Source organism: Lytechinus variegatus, chromosome 8 (assembly GCF_018143015.1).
Source record: "Lytechinus variegatus isolate NC3 chromosome 8, Lvar_3.0, whole genome shotgun sequence".
Classification (NCBI taxonomy): Eukaryota; Metazoa; Echinodermata; class Echinoidea; order Temnopleuroida; family Toxopneustidae; genus Lytechinus; species Lytechinus variegatus.
In genome coordinates, this window is record NC_054747.1 from 23167313 (window position 1) to 23190961 (window position 23649).

Genomic DNA, 23649 nt, shown 5'->3' on the forward strand with positions numbered 1-23649 from the left:
AGTTTAACATTTTTCTTTTAAATCTTAGATACTGAAACTTACTATTTGACAAATTCTATGCATAAATTAGAGATAGAATTTATCAAAATGTTAATAGGGGTCTGAAAACGACAAATACGAGTCCATTTATGGATGGCCTGACGTGGTAGAATCTTTATAAAATAAATTATTTTACTATTTCAAAATGAATGGTTTTGTGGAGTATTACCAACAGTTTTTGTAGATTCTTTGTATTACAATGATCATAGAATGCATTATCCAACTTGTTTTTTGATGTAATTTCAACATCTTTGATTGATTACGTAAGATTATAATTTTCTCATTTCTAGGCACTTTTGCATGTCATAGTCTACCCACGTGATGCCACTACGTCATTAAGAAAGAAGTTGTGACAGGTTCGGAGGTGTCATAAATATTTAGTGAGGTTGTTGTACCCGATCTTGGTAAAGAGGGCTTCGTGAAACGGTTAGCGGACAAGTAGCTCACCATCTCCGATTTAGTCAAGAAGTTAGACTTATGACGGTGTTGAGAAATGGGCTACTGTGGCCTAGACAGACTAGACCTGGCATAGCCTGGATGTAGATGAACGTAGAGGGCTAATGTGGCAGTTTGACTGAGTCGTCGCGTCTACGTCTCCGGCAGCGAAACACCAATTTCGTGCTTTTTTGCGTTAACTTGGTAGGACTATATTTGGGAACAGCCTAAAGTTCAATTTGGTAAGCTCCTTGTGGTTTGATGAAGAAAGAGTCTGACTTGTCAAAGAGAGATTGGTAACTAGCGCTAATATACGATTGTGCGATGGCAAGTCAACTGTGCAGTGCCAGTGCAGTGGCAATGGCATGGTTAGCGGCACTCAAGGGTTCAAATCGTCTCGTGTGTGAAGGATTCATATGCACCGGTGCACGCGAATCTTTCACACCCTTTTTACTAAAATAACTATGACTTTACATCGTAGCTAAGCATTATATTTGAGCTATGACACTTACCGAACCATATGGATCGTTTGTTGAATTCTCTTTGCTGTTTTTTTAAATAAAATAAGAGCATTTTTCGTGATCTTCACGTAGATGCCTCTTGATCAGCGTTGATATCAACTTTTGCCACTTGTTCACTGCTACCATCTGGCCTGTGGAGAATCTACAGGTAGGACTATGGTATGCCAATGCTGTATAGAGCACACACTTTAAAAAATCATTAAAATATCACTTTTGTGACCAAAATTACTAATTTCCATATAGTTTTAATTTATTTATCATTAGTAATGTGGTAATAATTTTTGTATTCACCAGAGCGCTCAAAAACTTGAATTTTGGGCATATTTTTGTGTACGCCCTCTATTGGTGGAAAGTAATATGGCAAGAAAATTTTCATTTTTTGATCTCTATTTTTAATTAAGAAAAAATTATATAAAGAATCAAATTTAAATAAGAGCCAAGCAGTATGAATTAACAGGTCTAATGGAAACTGTCAGTGTAAAAAAAATCTAACATTTGCCCCAAAGAAAAAGAGAAAATAAGCCAAACATTGCCACCTTTATTTTGTCACACATGGAGATATAACTGAGAACAAGGTTATATTATAACCTTGTTCATTGAATGAGTGCCTGTAGGGCCTACTTGTTAATTAGGGGTTCATTTCAAGGAATATTTGCCAAGAGTATTGTTTAGTTTGCAATAGGCCTACTTGTTTACTTTAGGGCACTCATTCAATGAACAAGGTTATGATATAACCTTGTTCTCACTTATATCTCCATGTGTGGCAAAATAAGGGTGGCAATGTTTGGCTTATTTTCTCTTTTTCTTTGAGGCAAATGCTTGATTTTTTTACACTTACAGTTTCCATTACACCTATTATTCATACACAACTTGGCGCTTATTTAAATTTGATACTTTAAATCATTTTTTTCTTAATTAAAAATAGAGATCAAAAAATGAAAATTTTCTTGCCATATTAATTTCCACCAATAGAGGGCGTACACAAAAATATGCTCAAAATTCAAGTTTTTGAGCGCTCTGGTGAATACAAAAATTATTCCCAAGTTACTAATGAAAAATAAATTGCAACTGTACAGAAATTAGTAATTTTGGTCACAAAAGTGATATTTTAATGACTTTTTAAAGTGTGTGCTCTGGACAATGTTGGCATACCATAGTCCTACCTGTAGATTCCCCACAGGCAGGGTGGTAGCAGTGAACAAGTGCTTTAGGGTAGGGTTTCACACACCAATACTTGTTAAAGGATTCATTTTCAGAATATGGAAATAACGTGTTTAGGGTGCTTTTCGAGACCCATGGTCGCGCATGGTATCCACTCGTGAATGGAAGTGGGGACTAGACCGCGGGCCGAGGTGCTTTTTTCTTTCGTTTCGTGGCTCAAATTCTGTATTGTATCTACCTATAAATTTGTCACTATCTGTAAAAAATACATGTAATTTCAAAATCATGTGTCGAACTCATCAGTGACAAAACTTGCACATTTTCTGAAAAAAGTGAAAAAATCATAGGGCCTACCATAATAAATAATGTTTTCTTTATTACTGATTGTAGAATTGATTTCTGGAGCTTACTTTATGAGGTAAAAAAGAAAAAAAATTAGGGGAGATTAGGGTTAGTCGGAGCATGGTAGTGTTAGGCACTTCAGTCGGGCGCGCGATCGCGCGGACAAAGCGCTAGACGTCGATTTTTGCATTGCAGTGAATGGCAGGCGTATGTCTAACACACACAGTTCGCTCCGCTCGGCACTTCGGCCGAGTGCTTGAGTTGCATTCGGATTTTGGCCGAAAAGACAGAGTCATTTTCTTCCTTTATTTCCATGATTTTGATTGGTCAAAACTTCTCGCAGTTGCTTCGAACATCTTCGGTAAACGTCGGAAATACTATAACACAGAGTTACACTTACCTTCTTGCGAGGGAAGGACCTAATATCGAAGTATTTATTTTTCTTTGCTTGAAATTTCCTTCTTGTAATCATCAGATCTCTTGATAACTTTGGTCATTTATAAGTTTATATATTTGAGAACATTTTGTGAAATTTTAATCGAATTTGGTCCGTAGAGAGACTCCGAATTTGAGCTTCAAATTTGAGTGTCATGAGGCGTTTGCGAATCTGACTTGACGATCGAGCATGGTAGTTTTGACCGTGTGCGCGATCGCGAGAAGCTGTGTGTGACGTCATCCCCGTTGCGATGGGCATCAAGATTAGCCTGGATTTTCAGACACATTTCGTTTTGTTCGTTGTATATATTTTTTTGAATTACGATTTGAGCTCTATTTATTATGAAATTTGAATTGTTTTTTGAAAATTAATTTGTAGATTTTTCGCGAAATATGTATTAAGACAAAAAACTGCGAGTAAACTTCAAGAATTTTGATTGATAAGGGATTGTTTTGTTTCAATGCGTCTGAATGCATAGAATATGGAATTGTCAACGGAAGTCGTATTTTTAAATGGCACAGAAAGCCTTTGAATTCAAAAATACATGTGATACATCTGATTTATGGACCTTTGTTTTGGTGTTGATTATTAGTTTGAAGACAATAATGAGGCAATAGTGATGAGACATTAATAATAATTAGACAATAAATGTTGAGACAATTATAATGATTATTATTACAATAATAATTATTATAAAAGGATTTCAATTATATCAATTATAATTATAATAATTATGATTGTAATAATTATTGAGACAATGTTAATGAGACATCAATAATAATTATAAAATAATTATAATTGCATAGATAATGACAATTCTAGTATTTATTGACAATAATAATTATTATTACAGTAATCATTATTATTATAAAATAATTGTAATGATAACAATTATAATGATAGTACTTTTAGTTGTAATAATTACTGAGACAACAATATTAATGAGATATCAATAATCATAACAATACTCATAATCAAAATAAATGTAATTGTAGAAATGATTATAATTATAGTAATTATAATTATTGAGACAATGATACATTGTAACTATTATTACAATAATTATAAAATAATTATAATGATAACAATTACAATGAAAGTAATTATAATTGTAATAATTACTGAGACAGTAATATTGATAAGTCATCAATAATAATGATTATTATAAAAATGATTATAATTATAAAAATAATCATAATTATGATTAAAGGCCTTATAATTATTGAGACAATACAATAATAATTATTATAAAAGAATTATAATGATAACAATAATAATGTAAGTAATTATAATTGTAATAATTACTGAGACAGTAATATTGATAAGTCATCAAAAATAATTATTGTCATCAAATTAATATAATTATAATTATAAAAATAATCATAATTATGATTAAAGGCCTTATAATTTTTGAGACAATAATAATTATTATTTCACTAATAATTATTATGAAATAATTATAACAATTATTACTATAATGATAGTAATTTTTATTGTAATAATTATTGTAATAAAAATTTTGACAATAATGAAACGATGATGAGACAATAATATCAACAATTTTATTGAGACCACAATAACAATAATGAGATAATAGACAATTGAAATCAATCTGTTTTTATTTTTTCAAGAAATCCTAAGATTATTATTTTAATTCTTTGATGACAAATTATGTTAATTGAAAACTTAATTTCTAATGTTCAAGCAAAGTAAATCAATATCAAGTCATGTTTACCCTGTGCACAAACCTACCACAGGGCAATTACCCCCGAAATAGGCATAGGTTTACAGTATTACAGTATAGTTGTCCGGCGGGGGGGGGGGGGGGTAATTGTCCGGGCGGGGGGGGGATTGTCCGGGCGGTGGATAATTGTCCGGGGGGTGGGGGAATTGTCCAGGGGTAGTTGCCCTTGAACCAAAGACATCATATGCCAATATGTCAAATCAATCTGAGTACTTTAAGATATATTAAAAGATTGTACAATTCCCCATAAGCTATGTGTTATAAATGTGCCATGCCCAAAACAAAGAAAATAATAAGATTTTGCAATCTTCTTTTGTCCACAAAACGCCCTGTTTTTTCATCACAAAGATGACAATAACTCGACTTCTAGATATCGGAATTTGAAAATTCAAACAGTTTTGTGAATCGTAGATATAGGGCCTCATTGTGAGCCTATCAAATATGCTGGAACAGTCTTTCCTAATTTTCACCTGAAGTGCCTAGCATGGGGTAAGTTGAAACATTGTAATTTTCTTTAACACCTGTAAAATAAATTCATGCAATACTGCACTCAATTTATTGCTGTTAATAATACAACAGTGTGGAATTATTATTGCAATAAAATTGAGGGCAGTATTGCTTAAATTTATTTTACAATGTTTCAACGTACGCCATGTTCCGACCAAATCTGGTCTCCCCTAAAGTTTCACAAAAATAACTAGATAAAATCGAAATGTTCATTATTTCCCTTATTCAGAACACGGTGTTTAGAGACACCTTTCATTGATATTTCAACGAAAGAGACCCTTGTCCGACATAAAAATTGATTTAACTGAGTAATTTCGCCATTTTATTAGTTCAATATTCTACTTTAATACTCATATATAATGATAAGTTTGCAAATTATGCGTTAATATGTTATTTGTTGAGGTAGAAATAGGGTTTGAATGGAGTGAACAAAATCAACAGTGTCTAGCTGATTGTATGATCGACTAAAAAGGAAAATATTAGAGGCTGCGTGTGAAAAAAACTACTTAATTTTTTTTTTGTCCAATATAACGCAAGAAATACAAATGTTAGTGTAAACATACCTCACTTGCATAATGAGTTACCGAAGACAAGGAAAATATGAAAATTGCTGCATACATATCCAAGTGGATAAAGTAGAGCATGCTTTGCAATACAGTAGGGTCATTCCATAAAGGTCGGACGTACATGTACGTTCGGACACATTTAAGAGCTGCATCTCCTTTGATTTGATAGCAGTGTTATTATTTTTTTTCAAGTGTATCATAACATGTGACCTAGGTTATCATTACACCATGACAGGACCAGGCTGCAATATGAAGAATAGAAAATATTGGCAAAAATGTGAGGGGTCGGACGTACATCAGACGAAAGCAGGTTTTATGCTTTTAGAGTTCATGTCAAAATATCTGTGATTTTTGTGATGCAGGTACTAAAATTCTAATATGAGCTGTTAGCTAAAGGATGAATCTTAAAAGAAATGAAGCAAAGAAATTGATAGGCATTGCCTTGTTTTAGTTACAGGCTGATCTATTTGGGTCGGACGTACACTTCGAAGGGGTCGGACGTACATTGTGCAAAATATTTGCACACTGTACGTCCGACCCCCATTGAAGATCAGTTACACAAAACAGACAATCTAAACTGGATTTTTTAAATGTACATACTGTTTGGTTAGTCGTCTTTCACATAAGACAGAATTAACAAATGAATCTGATGCTGGTGAAGAGTTATGCTTGATTAAAGTTGACATGCATTCAGACAGTGTAAGTCCGACCCCCATACTGATTTTCTTATAGTCAAGCAAAATGCTCCTCATATCTATTACAAATAAGTCAGTGGGGTTATTCCCTGTCTCCATTTTGATATCTGTATTTTTAGATCACATCAATAATGAAACAACACAACTATTCACACAATGCAGGATATTTTTTACTGTTAAACTTCAAGTAAAAGGTATCTTTTTTTAATGGTTTGCAAAAGACATGACAAAGAATTTTCTTCAACATTAAAAAATTGATGTACCTGAGATTGAGGTGAAATGGGCAATTTCTTCTTTTATATGGAACTTCTTTGTTTATTGAATTTCTCATGTTATATTTTTAATTTTTATTTTCTTAAATTCTAATTTCCTGCAGGCTGTTATTCAGTCATAATTACCACTAAATTCATTAAGTTATGTGATAATTTGAGATGAAGGAAGGCAGTTTCCATTGAATATGCACACAAAACACAAATAAATCACCATTTCTGGAAGGTGATATCATCATATAAAAAGCTACATATTGTCAAAAATGTGTGGTATTCTTAATGAAATTGGTCTCAAAACTTGAGCGAGACTTCAAAAAAAAAAAACCAAAAGAACTATACAGCGATATCAAGGTGTATGTACAGTATCCAAGCCTTGAAATAAGTGGGCGCTGAGCGCAAATTCGCGCTCATAACTCCATCAATTGCGCCCATGAAGCCCCAAAATCATCAAAATTTTGACGACCGGGCGCAAATATTTTCCAGGTAATTGCGCCCGCCGTGAGTGAGCAGTGAAGCCATATCATACATGTAATTTAAATATCTGTAAAGCCAAAATCAAATAACTTTCAATTTACGATAAACACAGTTTAAAATTGCCAAGTGCGTCTTTTTTTCTGTACCATAAAAAGTGAGCTACGTCCGTCTTTTTTTTTCCTGTAATACATGTGCGCGCGTTCTTCCGGTAGCGGTTTTTCCATACTTCACCATGTGCAATTTCTAATGCACACATTTCCAGTCGGGATATCACAATTCTGTGATATAGTAATTCGAATTGCACAGGAGATAAATCCCTGTTCACAGCACATAAGATGTGCAAGTCTTTTATCCTCACAGTCGCCGACCTTGCTTGTCAAAACGGAGCCTTAATAATCCAAAATAACTTAGCTTATAGTTGTGAATTGTAGCTTTTTAATTTCTTTCCTGGAGAGGGGTAAATATCAGACAAAAAATAATCTAACAAGGCTCCATCTAAAAAGAAAAATAGGACGCCGCGGGCACTTAAGTGTGGTGTTAGCAAGCCAGTTTTGAGCTCATGTCTGCCAGAGCTCTGGGTGAGAATTCTATCAGTAATGGCCTAAGTGATGGTGATTTTCCATTTGAGATAGAGTTTAGATTTCATGTTAATTTTTGAAAACTGTCAAAAAACTTTATGATTTCTTCATTGTGATGAATATTTAAGTTATTAATGAATACATTTTCACAGAATTCAGACTCTCCCAGAATGAAAGGCATTTTCTGTGGAGATCTGCGTTTTCAAATAACTTGTGAAAAACTTAAGGTACGTGAACCTACAATACATGTACATAGCCTGTGGCTATGTGCTGGAATTTGAATAGACTGAGTTATTTATTGATTTCGTTTCTTAATTTCTTTAACATAATTTATATGCAATCCAAGTGCACCTCACAGCCACAATCACACACAAACACTCACCCACTCCCATGATTCAAACCATAAAAAACCCTTAAAATTTTTTTTTTCTAAATTTATTATTTGATCTGAATTCTCTTTCTCCATCTCTCTCTTTTTTTAAATTTTTATTTCATTCATTTATTTAGATTTTTTTTTTTTGGGGGGGGGTTCATTGATCATGGTTCATTAAAGACGAAAAATGAATAAGCCCATGTGTGTGTGGTTGTAAAGGGGATGTGGAGTGAGGGTGTCAAAACACTTAAACATTTAAATCTGATTTCTTAAATGTTTGAATAAGCCTAATACTTAGCATATGCTATTCATTTACTAATTAAAAAATTGCAGGAGCTGCGCTTACTATAAACAAATTTGCGGTGTGGTTCACCGTTATATATATATTCTTTAAATTGCCCCTGGTTCCAGAAAATTGCCCCCGGTTCCTGTAATAAGCCCTTGAGCCGGGGGCAATTTTTTTAAAAAATTGCCCCCGGCTCTCAGGTGCTTATTTCAAGGCTTGACAGTATCATGCAAAATGTTAAAGATTGAAAGTGAATTTTGCCCCCATTATTGTTGGGTAAAGAAAATACAAAAAAGGGTCATTTAAACTAGGTTGAAATTGAAATTTGTATTAAATTTTGAAAGATTGATACGAGTAATGGATGTTATGATATTAAACTTTTGCAAAAAACATCTAAGCAGTGCAAGATAACTTCAGAAAAAAAAGTTTAAAAGGGATCAGACCTACAGGGGGTAGGATGTACAAAAAAGTTGTACCCTGTACATCCGACCCCCACTTAACTTGAAATCCCAGACTAGTGGTGAGCTACCTTCTGGTGTATATATTAAACAAACCAAGCTTGCTTTACATCTGACTTTGGGAAAATTTATCTGCTTTTGTTTTGCTTGTAAGAAAAAAAGTATTCTGAAAAGGGGTCGGATGTACATTTGAAAGTGCCTGCTTTTAATATCTTTGGTTTAAAAAATATAAGAAAAATAGAAAAAACCTAACTTATTTTTTAGAAACCTGACATAATAACAACTTGGACAACATCCAACTTTGATTATTTCAAAGCTTATACAAGGTTTAAAATTTGTTGCAAACTTGACCTTTTAAAATAAGTAAAATTCTATTTTGTTGCTATGGTGACTTCAATGCCTTGCCAAAATTAAACGATACATTGTTTGAAATTACATGTACTTCTTTCAGATTTATACATTTCAGTGTCTGAGCTTTCAAGTGATACCTAATTTGTTCTGTTTGTAGGATTTTGAAATTTTGACCAAAAGGTTTACTATTTTATGGAATAGCCCAGTAGTAATTAAAACATAGAAAAAGGTGTGCAATTCGCAATGGAAAAAAATACTATTAACAGAATTAATTCTAAAAATTATGATCATAAGTGGTAATATTTAATATTGATCATTTAATCTATGAAAGTTTGTATAAGAATATAAGTTTTAATGATATAAAAGATATGTATGTTCAACCTTTCAAAGTTAAGGAATAGAGACTAAACACATATATAGCTATGGGTCGAAGGGGCCTGTATACCTTTGATTTAATGATGCGCCTCTTCTTATGGACTTTCCATTATCTTTTCATCTGGTCATTTTCAAACTTGAGTTATACGACAATCATGACTACTATATTATATACAATGTAGGACTGGCATGGGCCACTGCCAGTTTGATTTGAATTCTACTATTAGTTTAGTAGAATCACTCCTAACTGTATGAATATCATTGTTGCAGAAATTATGGTGGTGATGAAGCAGAGAGCATGAATGTAATTATTAAGCAAGATACTGATGGCTGGGAAGATCTCTCGGATACAGAAGAAGGAAATGGTGCTGATCTGACATGTAAACAAGAACAAGGTTTGCAAATCTTGAAAGGTTAAGTCTACCCTACATGTAGCCTCTTGTTGAGGCCCCGGCAGCTGCTTCCCGAGCGAAGCGAGGGATTTCGTAATTTGCGAAATTGGCCTGGCGCTGGCAAGGGCTTCCTGACATCTGAGCTGAATTATATTTTCATGAGGAACGTCTTCCCAATGATTATGATGAGTCATGATATTATCGGTCACCTACATGTAGGGCTAGTAAACCAATGAAATGTCAAAGCTGTTTTGTCCGGGGTTCGCAATGAAATAGTAGTCCACTATTCTGCAGGGGATTCATTTAATTGCGGGAGAATATTAAAGGGGATATAACCAGTAAAATGCTACAAGTAGTGGTACTACTACTGCTACTACTAGTATTGGCCGTATTACAGGCAAACCCATCACCGCCCCAAAACTTCCCGGGAGATACCGGTCAGCCACTGGTCAGACTCGAGTCAAGGGGAAGCTCCACTCCAGCATTCCCTCACTGCACAGCGGAGATCGATAATCGACGCATAGTGGAATCACATGAAATATTACATTTTTTCCATATCCTGTCGGTAGATTTACAAAAACATCTTGTCCTTTCAGTGCAGATTTAATTTCATCGACTTGCAAGTCCTTAGATTGGTCAATATTCAGCATTTTAGAGGCATATTCAATGCTCTTTGATATTTCATCGTCACTCTTCGCCAAGAATCCACGGGTTGCCATTCAAGATGACCTCATGAATAGGCAATATGACGTCATAGTGGCCCGTGCTCTCATTGGATGATTTTCAACGACCAGTTCTTGGTCGGAATATTGGTCAAACAATAATAAACAAAAAAAGTCAGTGAAATTCGACTCAGATGTCAAGAGGCCCTGTCTCACAGAGCTCTGCTTTGCTCTCTCCCTTGCTTAGCCATGTTCGCTCGGAAAGCAGCCAACAGGGCCTCGACAAGAGGCTAAGTCTACCCCTGAAAATGTTGATTTAAATCAATAAAGAATAACAAAACATGCATAACATTGAAAATTTAATCAAAATTGGGTGTGATATATACATGTGGGCTGTGACATTTTACTTACATATATTTTTCTCAAAACAGTTGATGCACCAAGTAGTAATTCGCAATAAGAGAAAGTCGATATCCCACACTATTTCTTTTTCCTCTTTACTCTTTTGAATTATAGAATATTTTGAGTTTATAGATTTGACAAATTACATGATGACAGAAATTCAAGATATATTATGAAATACAAAAATAATTAGTGGGGGTACATGTATTCTTGTTTAAAAATTTAATAGCAAGATTCTTTAAAGTTTTTCAAGAGTGAAGTTAAGCAAGCTCTCCATTGATGGTAATAGTTTGTTAACATTTTTACTTTGTTTATGCTAGGTCAAACCGTCACCTTCAGATCAGAAGAAGGTAGAGTCATAATGGACAAGGAAACAGACCAGGACAATCATTTTGTACAAGGTGAGATGAACTTTGATTTTTTTATAAAGTAAGTGCCTCCAATGAAAGAGGTCAAGATTAACTAAGTTCTATAAAATGAATTAAAGCTTGATTTCCAATAATTTTATGAAATGAAAAGGTTTTACATCATAGCTTTCAGACTTATTTTAACACTAAACTATGTGTACAATCAGCCGTGTGTACATTGCCTTTTGTTAAATCTGTGAAAACGTGATTTTTATAGGAAATACAAGCATCATTTCAACAAGACAGAACCTTGTTATTTCTTGACATTTTCTGTGATTGATGTACCAAATTAAAGTGCAGATTTTATAAAAATGTGACTTTATTTTTTAAACTCAAGATGCCACCCAATTCTTCAAATGTTTTACTCAATCATACATGAATGAGGAATCATAAGTTATACCAGATGAAGAAGAGACTATACAACTCTACCATGATAAATCATATATCCATTGGTTTTTTTTCTTTGAAAAATGATAAATCATTGATAGTTCTTTGGGTTTTTTGTGGGATATGCTGTACAAGGCAACCTTGACACAGTAATATGGTAACCAGTAGCATATGCAGGATTTTTTAAATGGGGGGGGGGGATTCTTAACCTGAATGAAGTTGACCAGCAAAAAAGGGCTAGTACCTTTAATTTGAGGTCATTTCATATACAAAAAACTGACAAGCAGAGAAAAATAAAAGGTCATCAACAAAAATTATTAAAGGTTGGTTTGTACTAGAATTGTTTTAAGGGGGGGGTTGATCTTTTAAGAGGGGGATTTGGTTTTCAAAATAAAATTGAGGGGGAGGGGGGGAACCCCTAAAACCACCCACCTGCGTATACTACTGATGGTAACAGAAATTTGTTGTGGCGAACTGTTCAAAGATATACCACACAATCAGATCTGACAAGAAAACCCAATCACAAATAGCTTGACGGAGCATATTAATATGAACCTCAAATATAATTGTAACTTCAATGAACAATTCAATACAAAGAGGTTGACAAAACAAAGTTTATTGATGCTCTGGTTCTGGCAAGCAATTTAGACATTCACTTTACAAATAAAATATACTCAAAAGAGCTATTCTTTGTGGTCTTAGGATATCTACATGTATGGTAATACCCAGGGGAAGGGGAGGGGTGCCGCTTTGATGACCTCCTTTTTCAGACCTAATTTTCAGTTCTCTAGATGTTTCGAATGACGGAACTTCAGTTCAGATGCCGCCGAGCCCCATCTCGCAAGACCAGGCCGTTTCTAGACATCTCAGTTCCCCAGCCCATCCAAAATTGTCAAGCGCTAGCGGCGTGCACCATACCTATATAGTGCCATGATCCGCCTCAATAGACCCTGCTTTTCACACACCGCAATATAGATTTAGTTCCCAAGACCCTGGCGTACTTTACCCTTTTAGTCAGTTCCTTAGAACCCATTTCAGAGTTTTGTGAGGCACACCCTCATCAAAAATAGATGGAAGACATTGCCAACAACGTTACAGGACAAAATCAATGGTCCAAGTAGTATAAACTGGTTCATTGTAATGTCGGTGTTTCTAGTTAGTAATTGCACTCATGTCAAACAGAATCAGTCAAATTTACATACCGTTAGTTTCTTTGTGTGTAGTATTAATGCAAAGCAATTCACAATCCAAGTTAGAATTCCCATTGCTAAGTATAACTTTTCGCCACTTGAGGGTAGCAATACACTTTCAAGATTGAGGACATTGAAGATACTTCACATATATTCTAGAACAAGCTTGTTTGAAGCTTAAAGGGTGAAGCATTGTTGATCGTTATCACTTAGTAATTTGTTTAAAATTTATCTTTTTATACTAGGTCAGACCATAACAATCAAACATGAGGTAGATGAAAACATGACCAACCCTGATACAGCTCAAGACCAATGGACCACACAAGGTAAGATAAAATGGTTCATGTATACATAACCACTTATGAACCATATAGGGGAAGGCGGGGTAAGTTGAGCATAGGGGCAAGTTGAGCCACCAGCCCCAGGCCAATAATGAATGAGTCAGACATTGTGGTGGTGTCATGTATTGATGACCCATAGCATAACCCCTAACCCCACCATATTGTTTTCAACTTTGAAACAAAAAGTAGTTTTTTAGAGGGAAAAATATGAATTTCAGCCAAAAAAGTAAAAAAGAGTGTGAAATAGATAAGTGCTTTATAAACACACACGTCTTTAAATATAATAAAGACATGATAACAACATTATTAGTCCAGGTATGGATCTTCATCCTTGTCATAGTCTTTTATATAATGGATGCATAATAAATGTGTGGATACAAAATTATCGCACTAAGTTCGGACTGGGGTAAGTTGAGCCAAATGGCATGGGGCAAGTTGAGCCATGGTAATTCCTATGGTAATGTATCTTAAAAAACAAACACACCATAAAAATCGATTGAAATGCTGGCTGAAAGGAGCAAATTTACATGACTGCTCTTTTCCTTTTAAAGGATGTTAGTATTTATAGAGAATTAGCAAGTGAAAAGACTTTACACAAAAAATTGACATGCTGGTTCCCCCTCATACATTTTGTACATAGTTTTTGTGGCTCAACTTACCCCAGAAGGTGGCTCAAACTTACCCCATATATGGGGCAAGTTGAGCCATTTGACATCGTTTTTTTCAAAGGTCACGATGACTTTCAGTGTGGGGATAGAAAGTTATATATAGGTGGAAAATATTTCAGAAGAATTAAATTTCAAGGCAAGGTACTTATTTCGACAAGATTATTAATCATATCAATTCTAACATGCAAAAAGCAAAAACTGTCACAACTTACCCCGCCTTCCCCTACATATTCTAGAACAAGCTTAATTGATGTTCAAAGAGTCAAACATTGTTGATTGCGGGGGGGGGGCACGACCAAAAAACACATAAAAATGATGATTTTTTTCAAAATAAAGCATGTTACGTACGTAATGTGATAAGGGTATCAAAAACATTAAAAAGATGAAAAAGGGGTATATTTTTTGCTAGGAAAGCTACATGTTTAGGATAATAATTTCCTGGGATGACAAAAAAAATTATAATGTACGTGTTTAGAGTCCGATTTTTGCGAGGTTTTGAAGGTGGGGCCGTACTGAACCAAATGGTGTGTCAAAGGTAAAACCGACGACCGAAGGACCCATGACATAACAATGAAATATAGCTGTACTTGTTTAGGGGTTCATTTCAAGGAATTCTTGCCAAGAGTTAATGTTGTAACCCGCTCCCGTTGCGGTACGGGTTAACCTGCTGATATGCCCCCGATTGCAGGCAATTCCGAGTTCATTCTCAAACACGCAGACCGTCATGCGAAAAAAAAGGGAGTAATAACGACGCATAATAAAAACATTAACAATCATGTCCTTGTTACGTGGCAGATTTTTTTAGAGACATAGATATTTTCTTTAAAAAATGCCAGCATATTTTTGTCTTGAACAGTGAACAGGACTGAGACAGTTCAACATAATACATCGAGCTGCTCTTTCATAGGAGCGCAAGTGCAGCGCAGTCAAAAGCAATCGCATTTCATCGAATGAAATGCAAAAACAGAAGGAAATAATATGGAGATATACGAGAAGAAAAAATTGACTGTATCATTATCGAGGTATTTATTTAAATTTTGATTACTTTATAGACGAGGTCCCATAGAATTGAATATTGTAATTATGATTGTTGTGAGTCGCTGTGTCGACTGACCTGGACTGAAAAACAACATTGCCGATCTTTGCTGGGCAGCCTGGGTCAGCTAGCACGCGGTGATCTGCGGCTCCGATCCGAGGAGTTAATTGCGTAATGCTGTCAATTTTTAGATCAGAGCAGACCCATTTCGTGGTACAAAGTCACCAAAAAAAAATTCTCTCCGGGATAAAAGGCGAATTTGCAAATTGTAAGTAAATTCACTCTAGGCTAGGTTAGTAGTTGGCATATATTTTCCTGATTTGAGCCTGTATATCGTGGGGATTGCTGAAATAATATTTTTCATTGTTCAAAGATGAATTGACTTGCGGGTTAAAACCCGACGGGTCAGCGGGTCCCGCTTGCAAATTATTGGATTATACGGGATGGTTCGGGTTTTCACTTGCGGGTTATCGCTTTGTTTCCGATACTTGTTAAGGGCAGGGTTCCACATGCCAATACTTGTTATGGGGTGCATTTTCAGAATATGGAATATCTGTATTTAGGGTGCTTTTCAAGACCCCATGGTCGCGCATGGTATCCACTTGTCGATGGAAGTGCCCCCCCCTCCCGGTGGGGGTCATACTAAACCAAATGATGTGTAAAGGTCAAACTGACGACCGAAGGACCCATAACATATCTTCATTATTTGCTTACTATTTATCTGTTTATACTAGGTTCAACCTTCACCATCAAACAGGAAGTAGATGAAGACATGACCAACCCTGATACAGCTCAAGACCAATGGAATACACAAGGTAAGATACACTGGTATTTTGGGAGTTCATATGGTCAGGGGGGTGGCTCAGGCCAGCTTTGAGATCTCGGTCGTTGATCTCACGATCGCGTAAAAAAATTGCATGCAGGTTGTCTGGAACATAATATACAAAATTTTATGTAATTTGATTCATGCAAAGGCATAATTAGTATGCAAAATTATACTTTTTCCTCTAACTGTACTCCCTAAATAAAGCTCCAAATGGTCTCAAAAGTGGTTTCAAAAGTTGTGCAAGATTTGAAAGTAAAAAAAAGGGAGCGGCGTGGTAAAAAAAAATTTGTATGGCAAAAATATTGAATGAGTTGTTTAGGTGCCTAGATAGGGTTAAGAATCATGGGTTCCTGTTTTTGTCTCACCTGCATAGCAGTGTGAGACAAAAAGTGTTGGTGTCAACACCAAATCTTAACCAAAGGTTAAGTTTTTGAAATGAAAGCATAACTAAGAAAGTATATGGACCTAGTTCATGAAACTTGGCCATAAGGTTAATAAAGTATTACTGAATATCCTGCCTTAGTTTCATGTCACATCACCAAGGTCAAAAGTCATTTAGGGTCAATGAATTTATACCATGTTGGGGGAATCAACATCAAAATCTTAACCTAAGACTTAACCCTAAAAAGACTGGGGGGGGGCTGATTCAGCCCCCCCCCTCGACAATTTTCGCGATAAATCCGCCGCGCGAAATTTTTTGACCGCGTCGCTCGCTGACATTTTACTTTCAAGTCTCGCGCAACTTTTGAGACCAAAATTGTGACCCCCGGGTACGCGGTCCCAAAATTACGCAACATTTCGTAAGTGCATGCAGACCCAAAATTACTCAAAAACGTGAATTTGTGTACAAATCCAATGCAAATAGTGTTCTTAGCCAAAATTCATAAATGTATCATTATTTTTCCTTTTACTGCTTAAAATCAATCAATTTCATCTTTTTTATGGTCAAAATAAATTCCCCAACAATTTCCATAGAAAAAACAATAAAAAACAAAAATTAAAAAAACAAAGAAATACATAAGAAATTTAGAAAACAATAGGAAAATAAATGTGATTTTGAATTTTTTTTCAAATCAATTTGATCAGATGCCTATCTAGAGTATGTGAAACAAAAATTAGCATTTCAGAGGCATTATTTTATTAATTAGAGCAAACTTATGATTTTTACGCATAAATTAGCATAATTAATGAAACATGAGATTTTTTGCAGAATTTGATGTTTATAGTTTTGTAGATAATGCCATGGGTAACGCGTGTGCCAATTTTCGTCGCGCTCGATCGACGGCCGAGATCATAAGGGGGGGCTTAATCAGCCCCCCCCCAGTCTTCTTAGGCGTCGAAATGGCCCAGTCTATTTAGGGTTAAGTTTTTAGCTCATCCGGCCCGAAGGGCAAGATGAGCTTATTTATGGCGTGGCGTCCGTCGTCTGTCCACAATTTCAAAATGCTACTACTTCGCCATTTCAAGTCCGATTTCAATTATGTGTGCTTTATATGATAGCACAAGGTGGGGGATTCAAAACTTCTACACAGACTTTTGAAATTCATTAAATATGCTAATTTATGCACATTTTTCAAAATTCACAAAAGAAAGCTTCTTCTTTATTTGTTGACAGATTTTGAATTTTTGCTTCCATCTGGTACTAGAGCTTCATGAGGTTTACCAAACTTCTACACAGAATTTTGAAATTTTGACCAGAACAATTTTTATGCTAATTTATGCGAAATTAATGTATTTATATTTTTAAAAATTCACATAAAATGCTTTTTCTTCCATCTTGTAGAACTTTTTGAGGTTCACCAAACTTCTACACAGATAATTATTAATACTTAATTCATATGAAATTTATTCAAAGATCACAAATTTCTATATCCTCAATTTATGTCACCAATATAATTCACTACAATGTCAACAGAGCTGAAATTAAAATTGTGTTAAATTTTGTTGCGAGATGCTGGATGAGCTCCACATCATTGATGTGCTAGTTGAAATGTCATCATAGCTTAGAAAATATATGGACCTAGGTCATGAAACTTGGACATAGGTTAATCAAGTATCACTGAACATCCTGCATGAGTTTCATGTCACATGACCAAGGTCAAAGGTCATTTAGGGTCCATGAACTTTGGCAGAATTGGGGGAATCTGTTGAATTACCATCATAACTTTGAAAGTGTCTGGATCTGATTCATGAAACTTGGACATAATAGTAATCAAGTATAACTGATCATCCTGTGCAAGTTTCAGGTCACATGACCAAGGTAAAAGGTCAATGAATTTAAGCCGAAAAGGTTTTTTTCAATTTTGTTTGCTTTATATGATAGCTTGAGGTGGTGATACAAAATTTCAACATAGAATTTTGAAATACATTAAATATGCTAATTTATTCATATATTTTTAATAAAAACTCACAAAAATTACTTATTTATGTGTTGATTGATTTTGGTTATTTTTGTTCCATCTGAGAGCTATTAGGTTCAGCAAGGTTCTACACAGAGTTAAGAAATTTTGACTAGATAATTATTAATACTTAATTCATATGAAATTTATTCATAAATCACAAAAAATGCTTCTATGTCATTTCTTAATAAAATTCAATTCTATATCCTCAGTTTATGTCACCAATATAATTCACTACAATGTCAGCTGGGCTGAAATTAAAATTGTGTTAAATTTTGTTGCGAGATGCCGGATGAGCTCCACATCATTGATGTGCTAGTTGAAATATCATCATAGCTTAGAAAATATATGGACCTAGTTCATGAAACTTGGATATAAGTTTAATCAAGTATCATTGAACATCCTGCATGAGTTTCATGTCACATGACCACGGTCAAAGGTCATTTAGGGTCAATGAACTTTGGCTGAATTGGGGGAACCTGTTGAATTACCATCATAACTTTGAAAGTGTATGGATCTGATTCATGAAACTTAGACATAATAGTAATTAAGTATAACTGATCATCCTGTGCAAGTTTCAGGTCACATGACCAAGGTCAAAGGTCAATGAACTTTAGCCGAATAGGTTTTTCTTTGTTGAATTACCACCATATCTCTGTAAGTGTATTAGTCTTGTTCATAAAACGTGGACGTAAGAGTAACCAAGTATCACTGAACATCTTGTGCAAGTTAAAGTAGTTTTCAAAGTCAGCACTGCAGCTATATTGAATCGTATGATGCAGGTGAGATGGCCAGAGGCATTCCACTTGTTTATTTCATGTATTTGAGAATCTAGGTTAATATCCTTTTTGGTGAATAAATGGTCTCGCTGGGAGGCACTGAGAGCAAGACCCAGGCGCGAGATTTCCCCGATATTTATCGGTTCCCGATATTTTTTCACCAACATGGGTGGTCTCTGAGATCGATGTAAATCCGGTATAAAATTAAAGGGGTTAGGGTGTCTATTTTCAATGCCTTATTCGGAAAAATTGCTAGAAAATGAAAGGCACATTGTGCCCAAATTCACACAAAGTTGTAAGTTCTGGCAACTTGCTGTCGTTAATTTTCATGAAAATTGCTGTCATGCAATCGAAAACTTGATTCTTCGACGGCTATTTGATGTTCACACAGTCGGTATTGATCATGGGCGCTGCCATTTTGTATTACCCTCCAGACCGTTCACGCGTTGCAGTGAAGGAAACAGTGTGCACTCGGTGCGCGCGCGATGGCTGCATTCAGTTCATGCATGCAGGTGCTTGGATAACCCAGGGAACTCGGTTTGCGGGCCGGAGCTCCCTGGGTACCGCTGGGCGTGATTACGGTGATTTCTCATTACAGAGGTTCTTCCGTGCGAGCGAAAAACAAGAAAAGTTTGTGAAAAATTATGGCTTTTCAACAGAAATTTCTTGATCGAGGTGAAGAGGTGAGGGTAAAAGGGATTGACGCCACAGTTCGTGAGAAATGGACTTTGAAGTGAGTTGAAAAATCAGTGGATAGAAGGGTAGCAAGTCAGTGAGTGCATACGGAAAATTGAGGAACCCGGTATAAAGAAGCTATAAAGAAGTCAAGTACGCGAATGGCGTCTGGAGCATAGTCAAGCAGCACATGGCCAAATCTAAATAAAAATTATAATCTAGATCTAGATAATAGAAACATGTATCAGTTATCAATTAGATTTAGTTTAGACTAGATCTATCTAGGTAGATCTTGCCTCACTTATCCAATGTACAACTACAAGGTTATGATATAACCTTGTCCTCAATTAGAAACCACTGTGTGGTGAAATTACATGAATAAGATTGTCAATGTTTGCCTGTTTTTTTCTCTTGATAGAATGGATAAATGTTTGATTTTTTTGGTTCAGTCAGATTTTACTACACAGTTATTTCATTAAAAAATATGCCTTGGCCCAAAACTTGATTCTTCAAATTATTTTTTCTAATTAAAAAGGGAGCCTGTAGAAACTCCCTCCAGGGCGTTGTCCCTGGACCCTCGGCCGTTAGGTGTGAGACTCTGGTCACTTCGCTCCCTACATTCACAAAAAACAGATTTTTTTTTAAAGGGCCACTCTCAGGCCTGGCAAGACCTATGAAAGACTGCTGTGAGACCATGAAACTTGCTTGATCTTTCAAGTGTCCTTTCTAAGATCTCAGAGGTCTTTCACGATTCCTGATGGCTCTTTCAGTGGTCTTCATGGTCTCCATGACCTCCAAGACTTTTTGAAATGGTTCAAAACAGTCTTTCAGCTGTCTTACTGGAAAATATATATTTTTTTTATTTCAGCAGTCTTTCAGTAATCTTTCAATGAACTTTCAAATTTCTTTTCGGTTTTTGCATGATCTTTCAGCAGTCTCTCAAGATTTTTGCAGAGATCGCTGGAGGGCTTGTGAAAGATCAATATGACATATAATTGAGGGACCAAGGAGGGTCCTTGGAAAGAATTCTGAAAGATCAATTTTTGCATAAAAGATCTCTTTAAGACTGTTGAAAGATCTCTATAGGACTAGCCAAAGACCAAACAGATAAGAAATATCCATCAGTCTTTCAGAATTCTTTGAGGGGTCTTTCTGAGCCATTCCACAGAAAATGACATATTTCAGTTATATCTTGAAGACTGCTGTGAGACCTTGACAAATTTTGGTCTTTCAAAGGTCCTTTAAAGGATAGAGCACTCACAATAGATTATGTCTTAGTGTTGAATGAAATGATTTTGTTTTCATTCCAGATAAAGATCTTTTGGATGGAGAGGACATGAGACAATCATCCATGACAGAATGCAGTGAAGATGAGTCCCATCCGTGTTTACAATGCAATAAGACATTTACAGATGAGAATTCTTTAGTTCTACATCATAAAACACACTCTAGGGAAGTTGAGTTTTCTAGTCATGCTTGGACAGAGATTGGAGACAGATGCTTCAAGTGCCCCCATTGTCATAAGAATTTTGAATGTAGGGATACTCTTATGACCCATGTGAGCACACACACTGGAGAAGAATCTTATAGTTCTCATTGTGATAAGGGATCATCTCAAAAGAGTTATCTTACCCATCATATAAGAACACATGCAGGAAAAAAAACCTTTATCTGCTCTCATTGTGAGAAGCGATTTTCTCAAAAGAGCGATCTTACCAATCATATAAGAATACACACAGGAGAAAAACCTTATCAGTGCTCTCATTGTGAGAAGAGATTTTCTCAAAAGAGCGATCTTACCCGTCATATAAGAATACACACAGGAGAAAAACCTTATCAGTGCTCTCATTGTGAGAAGGGATTTTCTCAAAAGAGCGATCTTACCCGTCATATAAGAATACACACAGGAGAAAAACCTTATCAGTGCTCTCATTGTGAGAAGAGATTTTCTCAAAAGAGCGATCTTACCCGTCATATAAGAATACACACAGGAAAAAAACCTTATCAGTGCTCTCATTGTGAGAAGAGATTTTCTGACAAGAACAATCTTACAATTCATATTAGAACTCATACTGGAGAAAAACCCTATATTTGCTCTCATTGTGGGAAGGGATTTTCTCAAAAGAGTGAAGTTACACGTCATATAAGAACACATACAGGAGAAAAACCATTTACTTGCTCTCAATGTCACAAGACATTTTCTAACAAGAGCACTTTTACAATTCATGTAAGAACACATACAGGAGAAAATCCCTACATTTGCTCTCATTGTGAGAAGAAATTTACTAAAAAGAATGATCTTACCTGTCATATTAGAACACATACTGGATCAAAACCCTATATTTGCTCTCATTGTGAGAAGAGATTTACTGAAAGGTCCACTCTTACCCGTCATATAAGAACACACACAGGAGAAAAACCTTATCATTGCTCTCATTGTGAGAAGAGATTTTCTGACAAGACCAATCTTACAAATCATATTAGAACACATACTGGAGAAAAACCCCATATTTGCTCTCTTTGTGAAAGAGGATTTTCTCAAAAGGGCGATCTTACCCGTCATATGAGCACACACACTGGAGAGAAATTTTATCGTTGCTCTTATTGTGAGAAGAGATTTTCTAAAAAGAATGATCTTACCTGTCATATTAGAACACATACTGGATCAAAACCCTATATTTGCTCTCATTGTGAGAAGAGATTTACTGACAAGTCTACTCTTACCCGTCATATAAGAACACACACAGGAGAAAAACCTTATCATTGCTCTTATTGTGACAAGAGATTTTCAGACAAGGTCAATCTTACAAATCATATCAGAACACACACTGGAGAAAAACCCTATATTTGCTCTCATTGTGACAAGAGATTTTTTGACAAGGCTGTTCTTACAAATCATATTAGAACACATACTGGAGAAAAGCCATATATTTGCTCTCATTGTGATCAGAGATTTTCTAAAAAGAGTCTTCTTTCCCGTCATATAAGAACACACACAGGAGAAAAACCTTATCGTTGCTCTCATTGTGACAAGAGATTTTCTCAAAAGAGCGATCTTACCCGTCATATAAGAATACACACAGGAGAAAAACCTTATCAGTGCTCTCATTGTGAGAAGAGATTTTCTGACAAGAACAATCTTACAATTCATATTAGAACTCATACTGGAGAAAAACCCTATATTTGCTCTCATTGTGGGAAGGGATTTTCTCAAAAGAGTGAAGTTACACGTCATATAAGAACACATACAGGAGAAAAACCATTTACTTGCTCTCAATGTCACAAGACATTTTCTAACAAGAGCACTTTTACAATTCATATAAGAACACACACAGGAGAAAAACCTTATCATTGCTCTTATTGTGAGAAGAGATTTTCAGACAAGGTCAATCTTACAAATCATATCAGAACACACACTGGAGAAAAACCCTATATTTGCTCTCATTGTGATCAGAGATTTTCTAAAAAGAGTCTTCTTTCCCATCATATAAGAACATACACAGGAGAAAAACCTTATCGTTGCTCTCATTGTGACAAGAGATTTTTTGACAAGGCTGTTCTTACAAATCATATTAGAACACATACTAGAGAAAAGCCATATATTTGCTCTCATTGTGAGAAGAAATTTACTAAAAAGAGTCATCTTACCTGTCATATTAGAACACACACAGGAGAAAAACCTTATCGTTGCTCTCATTGTGAAAGAGGATTTTCTCAAAAGGGCGATCTTACCCGTCATATAAGAACACACAGGAGAAAAACCTAATCGTTGCTCTCATTGTGTTACGATACTGCAACAAATAACAAGCAAATTTGATTTTTAATTTCCACTTTTTTTATTACAGGAAATAATTATACATAAATAAAACAAATAA

The 23649-nt window shown here is 35.3% G+C and overlaps 1 protein-coding gene across 3 annotated transcripts; it reads left to right on the forward strand.

Annotated features, from left to right (window-relative positions):
• Positions 1-570: 570 nt before the first annotated feature.
• LOC121420183 (zinc finger protein 260-like) lies at positions 571-23590 on the forward strand. 3 transcript variants are annotated; one of them, XM_041614732.1, is made up of 7 exons: positions 573-716; positions 9881-10005; positions 11387-11467; positions 13296-13376; positions 15830-15910; positions 21085-22011; positions 22516-23588. In XM_041614732.1, the coding sequence occupies exons 2-7, from the start codon at positions 9909-9911 to the stop codon at positions 23538-23540; spliced, it is 2292 nt and encodes a 763-aa protein (XP_041470666.1). In that variant the 5' UTR covers positions 573-716; positions 9881-9908; the 3' UTR covers positions 23541-23588. The 3 variants fall into 3 exon arrangements, with proteins under 3 accessions (XP_041470664.1, XP_041470665.1, XP_041470666.1); XM_041614730.1 differs by having other exon boundaries at positions 571-716; positions 21085-23590; XM_041614731.1 differs by lacking the exon at positions 9881-10005 and having other exon boundaries at positions 571-716; positions 21085-23590.
• Positions 23591-23649: the final 59 nt, after the last annotated feature.